The following is a 20769-nucleotide window of genomic DNA, read 5'->3' as shown; positions in this document are numbered from 1 at the left end:
AAATCGAAACTTGCCGAACAAGACAGAAGCGCCACCACCCGCTAGCTAAAATGAACTGAAAATCCACTGTCACGCATGAAAATTCGGTAAAATTATACTATCCACTAACATTTTACTTAAATTCCGCTAAATAATCCGCTAACCGCTAAATGCAAATTTCCTCTGCTAAACTTACAAAAAACTGCTAGAGCTAGCGGAAAATCCGCTAAGATGTCAACACTGCCTATCGGGCTCAGCCTGGTTAACCTTCCTACCTTTCCCTTATGACTTCTCTCTCTCTCTCTCCCCGGCAACTGCAGCTTATGTAACCGCAATGCTTACTGGGAAACGCTGGTGGCGAACTCTGTGCACGAAGGCGAGTGGGCGAGCTTTCTGGTAGAAACGCGGCCTCTTGCGTGGGCCGCGGATGCGCGGAGGCGAGCGCCCTCTGGATGGTGTTGTTGCAACAAACCGAGAGCAGCGCGCCGCTCTATGAATGGTAGAAACGCTGGAAAAGGGGTTTATGTTTGAGTTTCCGCGTAACAAAACTACGCTTTCTGGTATACTCAAATTACAGTCCGACGCTATCATGTCTGTAGTTTGTGTTTATGTTGTACTTTACAATTTTTCTGACGCATCTTACTTTGAGGAATTGAATTAGTTCAGTAATGCCTCTGCGCCACGCGGAGGGCGTCGATGGTTGTGGCTCGGAACGATTCTTCACTAAACGACGCCCGATGCAAGACGCCGACACCTGATTTTATGCGACACGGGGCCCTTAACGTTAAAAGTCAGATGTGAGTCAGTGAGCGCTCGACAAACATCAATATGATCGCATGTCAATTCGCTCAGTTTTCCATCTAAAGGAGCATTGAAGTTATCACACTCTCCTGCCTAAGAGGATAATGTGAACGAGACGCACCATGCCCTCTGGACATTAGTAAGCTTTAGCGTCCTGCTACCCTCCAACTGTATCCGCCACCTGCGAGCTCTGCGTGTCCTACCTAATCCGCGGCACTTTCCCGACGGGTGGACTTCATACAAGGCCAGAATTGACGTCGACAGTGCCGCGCGACTTGTTCGTGTGACACAGCTTCGCGAAACAGTCCGAATATCAGGGCACCTAATGTACGCTATATCTATCGTTGCGCAGTACTTTGCACTCCGCACAAAAATAATTTTTTAACAATATGTTGAGTAAGAAACTGCCAAGTCGGCGTCGATTCGGTGACGACGTTTGAGACGGTAGCACTGAAGATATGATTCGGTGATTCGAAAAGTCGATTGCAACCACCGTTCACAGTCTGTTTAAGGAGAGACTCAGAGAGAGAAACTCTACGGGGACTGGCTGAATGAACTGCGAAGTGACCTCGTGGAACCGACATTGCTGCTACACAAACGAATCTCACGACTAATAAAGGGAAAATGAGACATTCGCCCAAACGTAGCAAATGGCTACAAAGGTAACTCATACGAGTTCCTCGAAAGAAAAAGCCTCGCAGTTGAAGAAAAATTCGTGCTGGTCCAGGACTCGAACCCAGGAGCACCGCCTTTCCGGGGCAACCGCTCTACCATGAGCTAACCAGGCGGCTAGCAAATAGCAGGGCGAAGTCGAATTCGTCAACAACTCGAAGCAAAGGCAAGAGTTTGACGTAATAGTTCTGCGGAAACCCGCAAGGTGGAGAGAAGTAATTAATAAAGGGAAAATGGAGACATCCACTCAAACGTGGCAAATTGCTACAAAGAAAACTAATACGAGTTCCTCGAAAGAAATAGCCTCGCAGTTGTGGACGAATTTTTCTTCAACTGCGAGGCTTTTTCTTTCGAGGAACTCGTATGAGTTTCCTTTGTAGCAATTTGCTACGTTTGGGTGGATGTCTCATTTTCCCTTTATTAAATACTGTTACGTCGAATCTCACGACTTTTCCAGCACTACTTCATTTCTAACATACTGGAAGGAATGAGTACAGTAGATGAGATTGCGGAAAAATAAAGTGACAACATATCAAGTGGTAGCGATGGAGGCGATGGTGAACACAGCGAGCGTCTCACACGAGAACAGGGAAAAGACGGGGAAGGCGGGAGATGGAAATTCAAGACGATGAGCAAAACGAGAACATAGTAAAAGCGGGAGCCAACGCTTCGACAAGTGGACTTGTCTTTTTCAAGACGACATATGCTTTCCTCGGCACGGTATATATATAGGTAGGGTTTTTCTAAAGAGAAGAGGGTGTAGGGCAGGTGGGTGCGGCAACGACCGAAGGTGGGTTAGCGGCGAGGGTGTAGAAGTGAGAATAAAGGAGTGCTACGCACAAGGCTGGTGACACGGCTGTGTGTCAGCCGGCATGTCAACAGCCGGGTTCACAGCACCCCTCTATTATCGGCTTGGCTGGAAGTCGTGCGATATCGTCTCTCTGAAAGAGATAATAAAAGGAGCGGCAGAAACCCCGTTTTTTGCCGAGTTACATACGATCTCATAAGAATCGACAAATCAAGTCAAATTGATTGGATTGCCGTCTGCAAAAAAATCCCGTAGGGTTGTCAAAGCACATCTACGCTTAGCGGGGCGTGGCCATAGACTAAGTATTTTCGTAATGGAAAATTCACGCCTGTCCAAGTGACTTAACTTATAGTGGAAATGGACTAGCTGTTGACCATATAGTGGACAGACTATGAGAGACGCAGCTCCACGGAAGCGTCTGTTGTGTCACAGTAGGTGCACTTGGAGGTTTTCTTCTTTTCCACGCGGTGTAAGAAGCAGTGTGTGTAGGCGACGTCCAGTCGTAAACGGTGCAGAAAGGTATCTAAGCTACGGCCAATTTTCATGTTTACAGCAAACCATACAATAGAAGCCACTCCATACAGCAATGACGTCTTGGTTTACTCGTTGAAACGTTTTTTTTATGCAATGTCCTACGCAGAGTAATCTTTTCTTTAAATGCGGATGCATATAGGTAGCTTCTCCTGGTTTTATTTTTTGTGTCTTGTTTACATCTGCTTTCCTTGTAGCCTAAGTATATTTGTCGTGGTACGAGCGTGCTTATTTATGTGTAAATCGATAGCTAAAATTTCTCAGCTGTAGTCGGTACTAATGTAGCCTACATTCACATGTGTGTACGATCATTAAACAGCAACAACAAAACACTACAAATAGATTGTGCATATAAAGACGTTTCGGCCAGAAGAAGAAGTCCCTCCGAGCGGCCGCTGCTTCTTCGGTGAGATATTATTTTCTGCTTTCTTCGAAGAATCAGTGCTGTGTTTAGACTTCGCTGTTATCCAGAAAGAACAAACATCCCGTGGGATACCTATGTGCTAAATATCACGCAGAATATCGCGTGGTTTTGCTGCGCTCCGCAGCGTATCTGCGCCTACCACGGCGGTAGGCAGCAAAGAACACCGGCACGAGCCATATGTCCGACAGCGCGTTCCTAGGCGCATGAGTACCGCAGAATCGGCGCCGCACTCGGAAGTGCCACAACACGCGCCTAATGTCATCAAGCCGGCGACGCTAGTTTTCAACGCTGCACTACCTTTCAACGCACCTTCAGTGAATATGGCTGAGACAAACGAGAGTGAAGCCAAGAAACCACGGGTTGACCACGACAGGACATCTACCTATGAGCTAAGTGAAGATGAAGATATAGACTGCGATGAAACGCCGTTCTCCTTGGTAACGTATAAAAAGAAACGGCCTGAGGGAATTCCAGTTGCTTTTCGACCCAGGAAGGACGCAACTTCTGGCAAGTGAATCCAAACCGCGCTGCGTCGGAAATTGTTTCCGCGGCAAAGGAAAAAGTACAGTCATTCTGCGGGAATAGAGATGGAAGTTTCTCTGTCAACGTTACTTCAGTCTCATTTGTAAGACATCTGCTGTCGATGAGCGAAGTCGCTGGTTTGGGATTCAAGCCATTCATTCCGGCATCTTATACCAAGAATGTTGGCAAGATACGCCATGTGCCAGTTGAGTATACGGAAGATCAACTGGTAGACTTCCTGAAGTATTCTGGCGTGACATCTGCCCGTCGTCAGGCACGCTACAATCGCCAACAAGACGGAGTGGTAGAACCACGCCCTCTGAGAACCGTCATTCTCCATTTCAGAGAACACAAACCAATGGCGCAACGAGTGCATTTAGTTTTCACGAGTCATCCCGTAGAAGAATATCATGGCCCTGCTCTGAGATGCTACAACTGCCAGAGATTTGGACATTTATCGAAGAACTGCCGCAGTCCCCGTCGCTGCAAAATATGCTCAGAAGACCACAACCATTCAGAGTGCAAGTCTGTGTGTCAGCCAAAGTGTGCCAACTGTGGCGGAAACCATACAGCTTCCTACTCCGGGTGCCCTCAGAGCAGAGCTGCCTTAAGGTTACGCGAACATGAGTTGAAATACGGAAGGCTGCCTCCTCGCAATGCGCCCCCACCCAACCTTGATGTTAAGATGCGCGCCTCCAGCTCCTAACAAAGAAAAAAAGCAAGGGGTCAATATGAACTATTCTGCAGCTCTAAAGCACTCAGGTTGGCAACGTTCTGACAGCGAGCGACATGATCCACCTTCAGAGAATAGTACTCATCTTGCCCAGGCTTCGAGTGAAATTCGCCGACCTTCTCAGCAACGCCCTCTACCATTGACACAGCAACCTCATTCAACATCTGAGCGACTACCTCAGAATTCGCCTCAACCACACCAGTCATCCCAGCGACCATCTCAGTCAGCTCTTCAGCGACCTGCTTAGAGCACACATGGAGCTTCAGCACCGTTTGGTGATTACGCGTCTTCATCCATGAGACAGATGATCCTGCCCATGCTATTCACAGCTCTGCGTGCAATTCTCAGTGCCATTCCACATGCAAACAACCTACCAGAGGTAAAAGCACTGCTTTCTATGGAATCGTTGGTGCTTCCACAACCACCAACAGCTCCACGGCAGGCTTGCAATGGATAATCGTTACAAATGTGTTTTCATATTTCAGTGGAATGCTAATGGCTTTCGAAATAAGTCAACTGATTTTCGCAAACTACTAGCTTAACATAACTTTCCTGTTTTATGTATACAGGAGGCAGGCGTACGAGATGACTTTCGTCTTTCGAACTATGTCATATATAAATAATCGCGCATTGCTGGAAGTAGCAGAGCGATGTTGTGCGTTAGAAAAGACCTGCCGTCCCATTTAATACAGTCGAGCGATTTAAATATACCGGAGTTCGTACCATGCAAGATATATTTTAGAAATACAATTGTCACAGTGATCAGTCTTTATCTACAATGTTCTAGCAAAATATCACTAGACAGCTTGGTGAATGTGTTTGGTATCGCAAACTCACATGTGCTGGTTTGTGGGGACTTCAACGCACATAACATCATCTGGGGCAGTGAATATAACGATTTCCGCGGAAGCATTATAGAATCTGCCGCAGAAAAAAGTAATCCGATCGTGTTAAATGACAGCTCTCCAACGTTCTTGCGGGAGTTTCGTTACTCAAGCTGTATAGATGTTACGCTCTGCTCACAAGACCTTGTTGATGGCGTTGAATTGTCAACGGACATAGAAACGCACGGTAGTGATCATTTTCCGATCGTGGTAAAACATCGTCTCATACGGAGTGAAGGGACCCGGCGCTACTCAAAATATACTAATTGCCAAAGTTTTCGTCCCCATTTAAGTAACTCATTAGGCGAAAATCCGAACTTTCAAAGTTTTGCAAATATATTGAGTTTTACTAGATCTGCACAAAGCAAGTCATTGTTCCAAATCAATACGCTGCAGTCGACGGGGAATATGCATGAATGTCTAAGAGCAAATAGAAGACGCGCAGAACGGGCTTACCACCGCAGTGGAAAGCTGGATGACTACAAGATGGCACAGAAAGTTCATTCAACTTCGCGCAGACGCTTACAAAAATTATGCAGGAGAAGATAGCGAGAATACTGCGCGTCGTTGTCTCCGTTTACTCCAGTTCCCAGAATATGGTCAGTTGTCCGATCTTTTAGCGGTCCAGTTACGCAGAGCCATCCCTTCCAAACCCTTACCGTAGCTCGAAGCACTCCGGAAACATCTGTTGCTGACGATTCTGTCAACTTATATCCAGACCAGGAATTCCGTTTACATGCCTACAATTTACAAGTTCGACAACACTAGCATGACAGAAGGTTCGTGCGTGCTTTATGTCATTACATCCTCAACTTGACTGTGAGTTTAGTTTAAATGAATTGAAATGTGCTCTTTCGTCATGCCGTACAAAGACAACCGCAGGCCCAGATGGTGTCACGTATATGATGTTAAAGAACCTAGGTCCAGTAGGAAGAATTGCTCTTTTGGAGACATTTAATGATATCTAGATAAGAAAGACTCTTCCAGACTCATGGAAATTAGCTCGAGTAATTCCAGTACTAAAACCAGGAAAGACTCCCCTTTTTCTTGACTCCTACCGACCCGTCAGTCTCACAAGCTGTTTTTCCAAACTAATGGAGAATATGATAGACAGTCGACTGCAATGGTGGTGTGAACACACAAATGTGTTTTCCAACTACATGACCGGTTTTCGACAAAATCGCTGTACAATGGATGCAGTATTAGACATTGCCACATGCGTCGAACATGAAGGAATTTGTTGAAATCTGACAGTAGCAGTATTCTTAGACATTCAAAGAGCATTCGACACTGTAAGTCACATACACGTCCTTGCTGGTATGTTAGAGCTTGGCCTACACGGTCGAACACTGCGATGGGTATCAAATTACTTGAAAGATAGAAAAATATTTATGGAAACAATCGAAGGAGAAAGTAATTATCACAGCATCACACAGGGTGTTCCGCAGGGCAGTGTTCTCAGTCCGTTTTTATTCAACTGTGTCATGGCAGCCTTGCCACAAACACTACCGTCTGGTCTACACTATTCTCTGTACGTAGGTGACATCTGCATATGGGCCTCTCGATCTCATACACAAGACATTCAAACAACGCCGCAAGAGGGTCTTGATAATATCAACACCTTTTTGAAAGAAAGAGGCATGAGTCTTTCATACGCAAAGACAGCCGCACCTTCTTTCACTAGACGACAGCTGAATAATTTCCAGCTTACGCTTAATGGCCAGACTTTGATGTTTGTGAAAGAGCATAAATTTCTTGGAGTTATTCTTGACCGCCAGCTAACATGGGCACCACACATCGGCGCAATAGAAAAGCAGACCAATGCAGTAATAAACGTACTTCAGCGACTCTCTGACACAACGTGGGGGGGATCAGTCTCTTCACTACTACAAGTTCATAACGCACGCATAAAACAAAAAAAAATGCTTACTCGGCACCTATTCTCCATGGTTTATCGCAAACTTCTGAGGAATGTCTTCAACGTTTACTAGCAAGGGGGCTACGAGTGTGTCTTGGGGTTCCGCAGGCTACCACGAGTTCTTTAGTAATTGCTGAAGCTCGTCACCCACCATTTCCAGTCATACGAACTGTTGAAACATGCCGAAATATTTATGACATCGTAACCCAACACGAGAAGCATCCATTAAACATCGCGCTTACCGAAAGAAACAAAAGTAAAATTCACGATGTTGTTCGAGAACATAAATCATTATTACCAAGATTTGAATTATGCAAAGTGGATGTTAGGTACCCTCCCTGGATGTTAACATGTCCTAAAATAGAATTATCGGTTGAAGGGACTATATCTAAGAGAGACATGCTCATAGCAGCCGCACAAAAACTGGCACTCTTCCAAATTTACTCATTATATCCCCAGTACATCCACGTTTATACAGATGGTTCGTGTAACAAAAATTCCTCGACTTCACCATTCGTCATTCCACATTTAGCGCTAGAGCAAACATTTAAATTATCCCGAGAGACATCTTCCACAGTGGCAGAACTGTTTGCAATCCTGTGTGCTTTGCGTTTCATAACATCATAAAAGCATTCGCAAAAATGGTTTATCTTTAGCGATTCTCAAGCCGCTCTCACATTACTACAGAGCAATAAGAAAAATTCTTTGAACACTTTGCTATTGTCTGAGACGCTCAAAGAACTTACAAAAGCAAGCGCAATGAACCACGTAATTGCATTTCAGTGGGTACCTGGGCACTGCAATATTCCTGGTAATACTGCAGCAGACGCAGCTGCGAATCGGGCGCACAGTAACGCAGACACAACCAATCTTCCCCTATTGCGTATTGCGCTGAGGCGACAGATTTCCTGTCGCCTCAGCGAAACTACCTGGTTTGATAAGCAAACTAAAAACTCGGAGTTATACTCTATAGACCCATGTATAAACTTACGAATGCCGGAAAATCTAAGGGACAACAGAAAATTTGAAACATTGGTACACCGCCTGCGCCTTGGTACTGCATTTACGAAACACTTCTTGTACAGGATAAAACGTGTCTCTAGTCCGCAGTGTTCTTGTGGCCATCCAGACGAACATGTGCATCATCTTTTCCTCGAGTGCATGAAATACGATCCACAAAGAAGGGTACTGCAAGCAAATTCGTTTATATTTGACAGAAGACCATTCACTTTAAAAAAGATACTTGGCCCATGGCCAACTGCGGGTCTTCAGAAAAGAGCACTTCTTGCTCTGAAAAAGTTTTTAGAGGACACCAACATTTTGGGAAAATATTAAGTTTCAGATGATCCGAATACGCTAAATGAGTAACATAAATGTTGTTCGTGGTTCATAACTGGTTTATGTGGTGATCTCAACTTTTACGCAATATGTATAGTTCTGTTCTGTACTAGCAGTGTATTACGTGTGTTCTGTGTTTTGGCTGTTCAAAATATCTGACTTTACATATGCGTACGAGTACTGAACTCATGCACAAAACTTTGCGATTCATGTACTGTTGGACTGTATATTTTTTATTCATCGAGTGTTCTACTGAGTGTCATATTTTGTGTCGCTATTCTGCCTTTCTACGCAGATTTGGTTCCTCTGCCTAGTGACAAGGAGTAGCCGGTACCACCTAAAGGCGCCAATCTCTCCTAATATTCATTTCAATTATAATAATAATAATAGAGACATTTCAACGGATGCACAGCAGCTAAAGAAGAGAGAGGGAAAGGAAAGGAGAGGAGGTTAATTAGAATTTGTCCAGTTTGTTACACTACACGCGAGGAGGAGGAAGAGAAATGAAAGCGAGAGAGAGAAGACTAATACTAATTTCTCAAGGTCAGTAAGACGAATGGTAAAAGGAAGAAAATGTTATGCAGATTCAACGCACATGCTGGAAACTTATGTGAAACAAAGCTATCGTGAAACGATTAATTGAACATAATAAAATAATTCTAGTTACTTCGAATCATGAGAAGCCAACAAACAAAGACACCAAGGAAAACACAGGGGAACTTACTTGTACTTACTAACTGAATTAAAGAAATTATAAATTAGTGGCAATGAAAGTGGATGAAAAAGAACTTGCCGCAGGTGGGGAACGATCCCACGTCTTCGCATTACGCGTGCGATGCTCTAACCGCCAAGGTTTATGAGTGGTGGAGCTGGCTAACACTCGCAAGGTTAGTGCTAGTAGTAACACATAAATACCCAAGAAAGTGGATGGGGAAACCGCGCCGCGGTAGCTCAAGTGGTTAGAGCATCGCACGCGTAATGCGAAGAAGTTGGATCGCTCCCCACGTGCGGCAAGTTGTTTTTTTCATCCACTTTCATTGCCATTAATTTATCATTTTTTTCATTCAATTAGTAAGTACAAGTAATTTCCCCTATGTTTTCCGTGGTGTCCTTGTTTGTTAATTGGCTTCTCATGATATGATTAATAAAAATCGGGCCCCTACGTTAACTGTCAGAGAGAGCGAAATGAGATGCGAAAGGCGGAGAGATTAACCGAAAGACAAACATACAATTTGCTACTCTGTCCTGGAAAATGGGTAAGAGGAAAGCGGAAGATGAAAGGGAAATGCACACGTAGAGAGAGAGAGAGAGAGAAACACACACAAGTAAGAAAGAACGCGGGAGTGTCAGGGTCGTCCAACAATGTCACTTGAACGAAAGAACTTGGGTGCGCCTTCGTCGCCTTCTGGTGCGAGGATCATGTAAGCCGGCATTCCAAGATTGTCTGCTCAGAAACTCTATATAAAGCTAAGTGCGATGCGTACGATTGTCTTTATTTTTATTTTATGTAACGTGTAATCTCGATGTTTATGCACCGCACAAAACACAACTTTAATGTCATGCAATGTTTGTGTTTTTGCACCTCACTGTTCACAAGCTATACCGAAATGCAACCACCAGTTCAAGTGGATCCACACTGCGAGACGTCGGCTATGTTTGATCCTTGTCGGTGGAATAATGGTATGATGTGCATGTAGAGGGAAGAATGACACATACTTAATACACCCCTTATGTCACAGTACGGATGTGTAAGTACACATCTGTACTCACATCTCTACGTCATTTAAGCCTTGTACACCGCCTGTGTCACAGTAGCACATATTCATTCTTAAGTATTGGCCAGGAATAGGCATATACCCAGTGGCAGATACGCAAATTGCTCATTGGATATTACATGATGCCTTTTTATTTCTTGACGCAAAAGAGCTATCAGAGAAAGCCTGTTTTTTTAAAGGCCCATAAGATAAGCACTGCCACCTTCTTACATTACGGCAAGCGCCTCCTGTATAAAGAAAGTATAAAATGCTAAGCTTCTAGGTGCATTACATCAGTCATCTCACATCAGGTTATTGGTAAAGTGCAGCTCAGCCGAGGGTTGCATATATTACCGTCATCTAACAAACTGTCGCACTCCTAGTCTGCCCAAATTTTAAAAGCAATGTCCAAGGCCGAGATGCTCAGGCCTTGAGATGCAAAACTAAGGAAGAAAGGGTGAACCACGCCATATGCATCAGACACGATGGTCGACATTTTTGATAGGCGGAGCTATACTTGCGTCAAGCCCTTACTGACAAATTCGAATGTACCAACAAACGAGCCCACCAATATCCCAAACCAGGAGCAGCTCTAAATGGGCGCGAGGGCGGGCGCCATCGCCTCTCTCCTTCCACCTCGCAGTGCCAACTGATGGAGTGCCCTCGTGCACCTCCAATGAAAATGGATAATCTTATTCTGGTTACAGCCCCCATTCCCCCAACAGAAGTACACTGGCGCCGTCCCTGATCCAAGCGCCGACCAACCTTCCCATTATTTAAGTTTATCCAAAACACCAGTCTTCTTACCCGAAACGTCGCCTCTCTAAATGCAAAGCTGGGTTGCTACTGTAATTTAATCATACAGGCATGTGTCTCCAGCATACAGATAAGTATGAACAAAAATATTTGCGTACATAGACAGGTACAGGGTTATTGGTGATTGTAATGTTCGCATAAATAAAACAGGATGAAAACGAAGTGACATCTCCTCTTCGCTCTTGAGCAGCGGTGCTCATCGGCATACTTTCAAATACTGCAGACACACTCCGGCAGACAACGCTAAATACAATACTCCGCTTGTTGTGCAACAACAGCGGCTCTTTATGAGTGAGGTGACATGCAACGACACTCTTATAATCAGCGCTAGAGATCAAGCAAATAGCATCAGTTGATGGATCAAGGGGCGATGTCAGCTCATGCGCACAATGCCCCTTGAAGTTTCTTTGCACGCTGCGAGGCCTGGCATAGCACATGTTTTCTATTAGTGGCTATACTTCTTCCTCACTTTGTACGTAGCATTCGATACGAACTATTCAAGTTAATCATTTTTACCGCTCCCTCATAAAGACGCGGCTGCCAGGAACATTATTTCATAACGATTATTTTGCTCAAGCCACCCCAGTGAGTTACAGACGTGCGCCCAGACAGATGACAAGTATGAAATAGAAGAAAATTTACGTTACAAAATAAAGCATCAGGTCGGCCATATTAAACAGGGACAAACTTTGTTTCTCGGCGTTTCCACCCACAGCCGCGACTGTGCGAGGGCGTCAACCTTTACACGAAAGGGATGTACGCCGTCTGACGAGGTCTCTACAAATAAGCACTTACACACTAAGTCAGCTGGTTCATACATAACAAGAACAACACAGGGTCACCGCTTAATTGCGGCAAATGGGCATCCAACAGACCAACCAGCGCTGGGGCCGTTACAACGGCGACGGGAGATCGAGGCAAGGGTTGTTGCAACCCCTCCCGCCGCTCTCTTGAGATGTGTATACTTTCTTGGTACAACGCAGGGGCGAAAGCGGGCTTGTGTCCTTGCATGCTCCTTAATTCTATCCGCTAATCAAAACAAAGCCCCCCCCCCTATGTGCTCCCCCCCCATATGTAATACCCTCCCCGTGAGGGCCTTTAGAGGTAACACTAATAAACAAATAAATACATAAAAAGGAAGTTGATCTACACGTAGTATGCGTTAAGTGCAAACATCGGCCGATACTCTGAAGCGAATTATGCAACAGAACTATAAATGCATGCTTTCACGCCATCAACAAAATAATTTGCGAACACACATACAGTGTACTTCTATTGGAGCGCTTTAGAGAGCCTCAGCGAAACGTCGTTGTGGCTTTCTGCATGCGCAGGAAGCCACAACAACGTTCCTGCGCACTAGGGCGCTCAAGAGAGCCACGTTTATGAAGGCGCACAATTAACGTTCCTGAACATTAGGGCCCTTTAGCGGGGCTCAGCGAAACGGTGTTGTGGGTTCCTGCGCATGCACAAATGACACTTCGTACATAGCGCAGCAGTACAATGTGCATAAATTCGAGCTTGCCAGCACTTTATAAAATGCAAAACAGGTCTACGATAAGCAATAGTTAATCAAAGTTCACATACGTGCTTGAATCGTAACACTCGGCGACAGGAAATTACTGTAAAAGTCGCCGTTCTAGCCAGATAGTGCTGTACACTCCTCCTTATGAGCCGTGGTTTGCCGCAACCGAGGGCGCCTGTCTCACCCTTCTCGCAAGTTGCTTGGCACTAAGGTCGAAAAAGAAGGCTGCCGTGAAGCAGACGACAGCGGCGGCGATTGCCCTCGTGGCAAGCACCACCACGGTGAGGTGTGTACTGGCCCGCATAGCTGTCCACACGACAAGCAGGCACCGGGTCACGTGCAGGGGTGTCCGACAAAGCAGCAGCAGTAGTGACATGAGCCAAAAGACACGCACTATGCTCGCCTGCCGCACAAACGAACGCCTCGTGTCTCTGCCCAGCCACAGGGACGCTCGGAGCCAGGCGTACGAGACTGTGACCAGCAGAAATGGCAATGCAGCAAGCGCGGCAAAGGAGACGAACGGCTCCAGCATCTTGACAGTCGCGGGCCACTTGACGACGCACTGCCCGTGGACAGCCAGCGCGCGAGAATCGATGAGCAGCATATGAGGCAAGCAAACGACTGCGCCCAGAAACCAGACGCCGACGTTGTTCAGGTGGCAAGACCCCGGCTTGGGAGGTGCGCCGGCGACGAAGCGAGCGGCGGCCACAACGAGCGTGTAGCCGTGCACAAACACTCCAAGGTTCTCGGAAAAGGAGCACGCGTAGCAAAGCGCTACGCCAAAGGGCCAGCGACGCAGGAGCACTGACACGGGGTCAAGTAACACACCGAAGGCGCAGATGAGTAGATCCGCGACGGCTACGTTGACAACATAGAGGCCGGCGGGCGTCCGCACACGGCCGTAACAGCAGGCCATGAGCACCACAGACATGTTGCCGACGACTCCGGATACAAGGAGGACGGCGAACGCTACGTAGAAGAGCGGTCCGATGCCATCCATATCGGGGCTATACGGGAGCTGCCGGCCAGACCACGAGAACTCCATGAGCTGCCGTCCTCACAGCTGCAGACGGGACGTTTCTTTCTGATTATCCGCTCTCCGCGACCGTTTGCGCATACTCCCTGCACGTCGGTTCGCTGTGTCACTCACCGGCACATGTCGCTGCTCTCACCCATATTCTCTATTCGGGCTCACTCGTGGTTATTCGTTTTACGCTGTCTTACGCTCAGACCGACTACGCGCTTTGCGTGCCCGCAGAAGCTGCTGCCTCCGTCGGCGCGTGAGAGCTGCTTACTCGAGGTTTCTGTCCTTGCGAAGCAATTTATACGGCGCCTAGGAATCATCAGGGGCGCAATGAAATACTTCCGGCAACCCTCTCGAGCGACGAATGCGGGATCTATGCCAAGCGCCGCTAGCCTGCACAGCGTGACCATTTCATTAGGACGCCGCGGTATTCCAAGGCAGACTGAATTCGCATGGCGCGCGTACGAGTGTGATTGTTTGCCTTGGTGATATTTCGAGTGAGACAACACTGAACGGCAGCCCCGTTAACTGCGCCAACAAAGAACGAACAATTTTTGTATATATATTTGTGTACGGCATAGCTTCTGATGCATAGCGTCTTTTCTTACTCATGGGGTCAAAACAGAAAAAAAAAACATAAACGGGTAATGAATAGCTTATATGTTTAGTGGCGTGACGTATCCCATGCATGCGAAAGCTTCTTTTTTTTTTTTGCTTACCTCATATAACGCTGTCAAAGATGACAGATGCCGATAATAGCTCAAGTTCTTGGGAGGTTAACCAAGAGTGTCTGCCTATAGGCTACATTCAATACGCGCATGCATACGCCTTCTCTTGTCAGTTCCGTCCCGACACTACCGCTTGAACACGGAGCAGAAGTAGTGAAAAATTAGTCCAAACAGCAGACGTGCTTACACACTATACAAGTGAAGTTGCGTTTGTGCACCTTAAAACGTTATTTGCATTAAAAAGGGAAGAGGTGCAAAGCCAAGGCACGATAGCACCCCAACTTACTTCACTAAAAACAATATAAACATAAGTAAAAAATAATGAGCCATTCGACTCTGTAAAGGTGAATGACCAGCGAAACTGTTTAGCACACGACACAGAGGTGACACAGAATTTTGACCAAAGGTACGAACACATTCATTGTCCTGATCGGTGGTCATCATGACGACAGATATTCACACACATTCTCGTGTCACCTCTGTTATTAAATGCGTAAGAATTTCTATGCCTACCCAACGAGAAATTTGTCCGTCACGTAAGACAATGAATGGCTCATGCCCCCTAAGCAATGGCTTATACCCCCGTAAGCAACCAAAAAGAAGTCGCCCCCAACACGGCCAATCAGAGATTCCGCCATGATATTCAATAAAGATGTTGTAACCACCACCATCTACCTGAGAGTGTACTAAATCTTGAAAATGGTGCCTGCTGATAACCAATCTACTGAAAATGCATATCCAAGTTATGAGACGTATAAGCTTTTCCATAAAATGAAGTGATTTTGCATCAAATTCGGGCGCTGAGGCTTTGCACACGCAGATTTGTTGACGGACACGAAAAATACACGGAACCCTAGCCATAAACAACTTCGCTGTAAAACAAAGACACCTACAGCATCAAACATAAACGCCGGCTGTCCAAACCAAAAACCAACGTACGCACACAAGTGCTATGGCATGCAGCTGTCATCTCAAAGCACAATATCGCCCCCATTTATCTTTCCCGTATATATATATATATATATATATATATATATATATATATATATATATATATATATATATATATATATATATATATATATGTGTGTGTGTGTGTGTGTGTGTGTGTGTGTGTGTGTGAAAAAGTTGTGAAAAAGAAAAAAAGTATGGCATGTTGGGCACAGTGAACACTCCTCCACGCGCCCAAAAGCTTTTCTTCTGCAAAGGGGCGGGAGTCCAAGCTGTCAACTGTAGATTTGAGTGTTCTTCGTTCGGCCGCATATTGAGGGCACACGCAAAGTACGTGAGCTATTGTCTCGAGAGTGTGACAGACGCTACATTCAGGGTCCCGTGCTTGTCCAATCTTGTGAAGGTATCGGTGGGTGTATGCCACACCCAGCCGTAATCGATGAATGAGTGTTTCCTGGCTTTCCGCAACCGAAGTGGAAGCCGGAATTGTAATCCAGTGTCAAGTCTATGGAGGCGCTCATGTCGATGTTCGGGGTTGTCCCAATGTCGCGCCGTAGAAGTTTTAACGGAGGTATGCAGCAAGGCGTTAATGTCATACCGGGAAAAATGAATTTTTATAATGGTTCCGTCAGCATGCGCCTTTTTTGCTTCCGCGTCAGCCTGTTCGTTTCCAGCTATTCCACAATGGCCAGGAATCCACTGCAGCACGATGGTATGCCCGGAATGAGACGCCTCATCAAGCAGAGGCATGATGTCATAAACCAGAGGGCTATATGCGGTTCTGTCACTGATGTAATTGCTGATGAGGTGCAGTGCTGGTTTTGAGTCACAGAACACTGTCCACTTCTCGAGACTCTGTTGCAGTATGCAGCGAACTGCTTCTCGAACTCCGGTCAACTCAGCTGCTGTAGACGACGTCCTGTGTCCTATCTTGAACCGTTGTGCGATCCCCATTCCTGGCACCGTGTAGGCCGCCGCGGAAGAGGTCTGTGTCACAGAACCATCTGTAAAAACATGTTCGTAATATCCATACATGTAAGCAATGTATGACAGCGCGAAATGCTTGAGGCCAGCAAGCGGCATCTTCGACTTCTTCGTTATTCCAGGGATTGAGAGTCTCACCGTGGGCTTTGCCATCGTCCACAGTGGATCTTCGGGTATGTCATACGGTTCGAAGTCCGACGGCAATAAGTCTTGCGGCGACAACACGGCTTCTGAGTAGGCGGACACAGGCCGTACGCTTGTGACATTCGCGACTGGATGATTCATGTGTCTAGTCAGTAGCTTTAGATGCACTCGCAATGGCTCATGTTGCTGATAAACTCGAGCTGGGCACGCACGTGCCTCTGCAGTAGTGCCCCAAGTAGACGCACATCGTGGTAGTCCTAGGCAAATTCTCAGTGCGCGAGCCTGAGCACTTTCAAGTGTGCGTACAGCAGTTGTACTAACCCGAGAAAGTACAGGCGCACTGTAGCGGAAGTAGCCAACAAAAAGTGCCTGGTACAGCTGCAGAAGAGATGACTTGGATGGCCTCCCATGATTTTCCAGGCATATGTCGAATGATCTGAGTAAAGCTGTCCAGCTTTTTTCTTAATCCAGAGGTGCTTCGACCAAAATAAGTCACGGTCGATGATGACTCCGAGAAACTTGTAGTGGGTTACTGAAGGTATAACCTTCCCATCAATCATAACGGGGTAGCAGGCCATTGACTTCCGTGTAAATGCCATGGCTACACTTTTTCCGGCGAGAGCTGCAGTCCGCGACTGTTTAGGTATGTCGACGTTATTGACACCGCGCGCTGCAGCTTCGTTTGCACTTGCAAGCGCGTTAAGCTCGTGGTCCACATACAGATGTCGTCTGCGTACACAGAGACCGAGACTGTGCCTGCGTGTTCTTTGACCAGTCCAATGAGTACGATATTAAATAAGGTTGGGCTCAATACACCTCCTTGAGGCACTCCACGATAGACGGGGTGGTTCTTTGCTTCACCGTCTGGAGTTGTCATGAATATCGTTCTCTCTTGAAGATAGCTGGCTATCCATTGATGCATACGTCCCCCGACGCCACATTCTTCTAGGGCATTTAAAATTGCACCATGTAGAACGCTGTCAAAAGCACCCTTGATATCTAGAAAGACAGCAGCCGTTAATCGACGGCGACGTTTCTGATGTTCAACAGTTGTTACTAGGTCAATGACGCTGTCGATTGACGACCTACCCTTTCGAAAACCTGTCATTTCATCTGGATATATATTACGCTTCTCCAAGAACCACTCCTGGCGCGTCAAAACCATGTGTTCCATGGTTTTACCTATGCAACTGGCAAGCGCCACAGGTCTGTAGGAAAGCATAGCATGGGGTGTCTTGCCTGGTTTCAATAATGCCACGATTTTGCTTGTCTTCCAGTGTGCAGGCACAGTTCCCGAGGACCAAGAGAGATTGTATAAAGCCAGGAGCTCTTCAGTCGCTCGAGGGCCTAGATGGCGCTAGGTAGAATAGGTAATGCCATCAGGACCAAGCGCACTTGAGTGTCTTGAAGAGGAAATCGCTGCACGTAGCTCTTGCAGTGTGAATGGGAGGTCGAGACGATCGTCCATTGTTGGAGGAGCACACCGGAGCACTGACGCTACCGATGTTGTAGATCCAGAGAGGTGTATGCAGAAATCTTCCGCGATTTCCTTCTCACTGCGTGTCTGGATTACAGCCAAAGCTCGGAAGGGACGTAGCTGTTGTGGAGGAGATGGTAGTGCTCGTACAACATGCCATATTGTGGACAACGGTTTTCTTGGGTCCAGGCTGGTGTAAAAGGACCTCCAACGTTGTCTGTCAAGCTTCTCTAAGTATCTTTGAATTTTCTTTTGTACACGGCGTAACGTCCTCAAGTCCCATATCAATTTAGTTCGCCTGTATTTCCTCTCGGCGCGACGTCGGACTGCCCACAGCTCTTCATATATAACGTCAACGGATGGTCTTGAATTTGATGTTAGGATGATGTGTGTTGTTGCGTGCATTGCTGCTCTAATGCGCTCTTCAATCTCTTTCGGTGAAATTGTACAGTTGCAGGAGACAAACTTGGTCACCCGAACACTGCCTTTAATCTTCGTCCTTTTCTCCTTCACCACTATTGCACTGTGCCGTCCTATTGCGTGGTTCGCCACACGCTTCCTCCTCCCGCCGAGAGAGTCGTAGGTTTAGTGGAGGATGATACCGTCTTCATGTCCTCGTATGAACGATGTCAGTCTGGCAGTCCGGTGACGTCCAGCAGAACTCAGGTGGCCGAGGCTGACTGTTGCACTCCGGACGACATATGCGTGCCCCGATTGATGAAGGTTTGAACACATGACAGCAGTGGGAACTCAGGTGTCCTTGTGACTTGTCACGCGGTGTTTCCTGCTCGAACCTTCGGTGTACTGGGTCGCTGAGGCGACTTCTCTGTTGGTCCGGTGCGCCGGAAAAATGACCGTGTCATTTTCGTCGTTCTGCAAAGCATAGCAGCAGGAATCCTTGGGGTGGGAGCAGTCCTGATAAGGGGTGCTGAAGGTGTGTTCGACAACGTTTCTTTCTTGCAAATCGTATTCGTTGAGTTTGCCTTGGGTTTAGTTGCCTTGCGCACTGAAGTTTCTCTTGTTGTATCTGTGCTTTCGGCAACGCTCTTTGTCGTCGCCTGTGCTGAGGTCGCCGTCGTGGTCGCTGAAGTTGTTGATGGATTTGATGTCGATCTTTTTTATGTTTCTGCGGGCGTTGCTGAGGTAGTGTTTCAATCATAATTGGTCTTTGCTTTGTTTTGCACATTGACGTGGTAATCTGTGGGTAGCTGGTACATTGATCACTTTTGGGAGACTGGTCTGGTGACAAAAACATTGGGCCAGGCTTAACAGAAGTCTTTTCTGACGCTGCTGAGAAGACATGATGAATGGGCGCTACTGTGACATGGCAGGGTGTGACGCGTAAGGCTTGCGACGCTTCTGAAGTGACAGCGGTCTCCAAATGTTCGTGGCTCATCCGTAGCTGCTGAAAGAGCAATGTCTTCCTGAAGGAGTAATGTCTTCCCACTGACCTATTGTCAGATAGCAAGTACAATTCGCTTCATCGTAATAAATAATAGTTGCGCCTGAGATGCAGCGTTCTGTTAGAGCCGTGTAAGTGTCACGTGACGCGAAACCCGGGGGTGGGCAGCGCGCACAAGACAACAATGTGTGTGTGTGAGAGAGAGAGAGAGAGAAAACAAGGATAGGAAAGGCAGGGAGGTCAACCAGAACAGCATCCGGTTTGCTACCCTACACTGGGGTGGGGAAAAGGGGAATAGAAAGAGGAAGGAAGGGGGAGAGTAAGCACTGAGTACGTGTGGGAGGGACACCATACACAAGGACACTATAAACGGTCTCTTAAGCCGGTGCACTTCAAGTACAGCACTAGTGCACGTATCGCTTTTCGAGCCAGTGAAGGGTGTGGCCACGGTCCGAGTATCTTTGACTCGGTGAACGGTCTCGAGTCCAGTCGGCGTAAGGTTTCCCGCAGAGAGAGGCGTTGGACGTCGTAGCGAGGGCAGGTACACAATAGGTGCTCGATGGTCTCCTCGCACCCACAGGAGTCGCACATCGGGCTCTCGGCCATTCCCATACGGTAGGAGTATGCGTTTGTGAACGCCACTCCCAGCCACAAGCGACACAACAAATTTGTTTCGCCGCGGGAAAGGCTAGATGGCAGTTGTAGCCGTAGCGTGGGGTCCAGTTTACGTAATCTGCAATTGAAGGCACTTGAAATCCATAGATCTTGTGACTTCTTGCGAGCAAGTAGGCGAAGTTCTCTGGCAGCGTCCGACCTCGCCAAAGGTGTTGGACGCGTCTTGGTATCTTCGTGGGCACACCAGGCAGCCTTGTCAGCTAGGTTGTTGCCGACGATGCCGCAGTGAGCAGGAATCCATTGAAATATAATGTGGTGTCCTCTTTCCAGAGCATGGTGGCGCACTTCCCTGATGTCAGATGTCATCTGCTCGTAAGTTTTGTGACGTAATGCAGACTTGATGCTGTGAAGGGCTGCCTTAGAGTGACAAAATACGACCCATTTCTCTGTTGGCTCTTCAGTGATGTACATCATAGCGGCATGGAGAGCTGCAAGTTCTGCCGATGTAGATGTAGTCGTGTGCGACAATTTGAATTTAACTGTAACGTTCTTGGCTGGAACGACGAATGTGGCAGTTGAGCTGGTAGGTGAGGTCGAACCATCGGTATATATATGAATGTGGTCATGATACGTCTGGTGCAGTAATAGGAGCGTAAGTTGCTTCAGAGCCGGCGCTGGATGATTGGACTTTTTTTGTAATTCCAGCAATATCAACATTCACTTGAGGCTGTCGCAGGCACTA

At 46.9% G+C, this 20769-nt stretch overlaps 1 protein-coding gene across 1 annotated transcript; it reads right to left on the bottom strand.

Moving 5' to 3' along the window:
• Positions 1-12278: 12278 nt before the first annotated feature.
• Positions 12279-13967, bottom strand: LOC142565834 (substance-K receptor-like). The gene has a single exon (XM_075676378.1). It carries the CDS (start codon positions 13745-13747, stop codon positions 12845-12847), a length of 903 nt encoding a protein of 300 aa, XP_075532493.1. The 5' UTR covers positions 13748-13967; the 3' UTR covers positions 12279-12844.
• Between the last annotated feature and the right edge of the window lie 6802 nt (positions 13968-20769).

Source organism: Dermacentor variabilis, unplaced genomic scaffold (assembly GCF_050947875.1).
Source record: "Dermacentor variabilis isolate Ectoservices unplaced genomic scaffold, ASM5094787v1 scaffold_12, whole genome shotgun sequence".
NCBI classification, from domain to species: domain Eukaryota; kingdom Metazoa; phylum Arthropoda; class Arachnida; order Ixodida; family Ixodidae; genus Dermacentor; species Dermacentor variabilis.
Note: the sequence above shows the minus strand (reverse complement) of the source record. Positions and strands in the feature narration are given on the sequence as shown.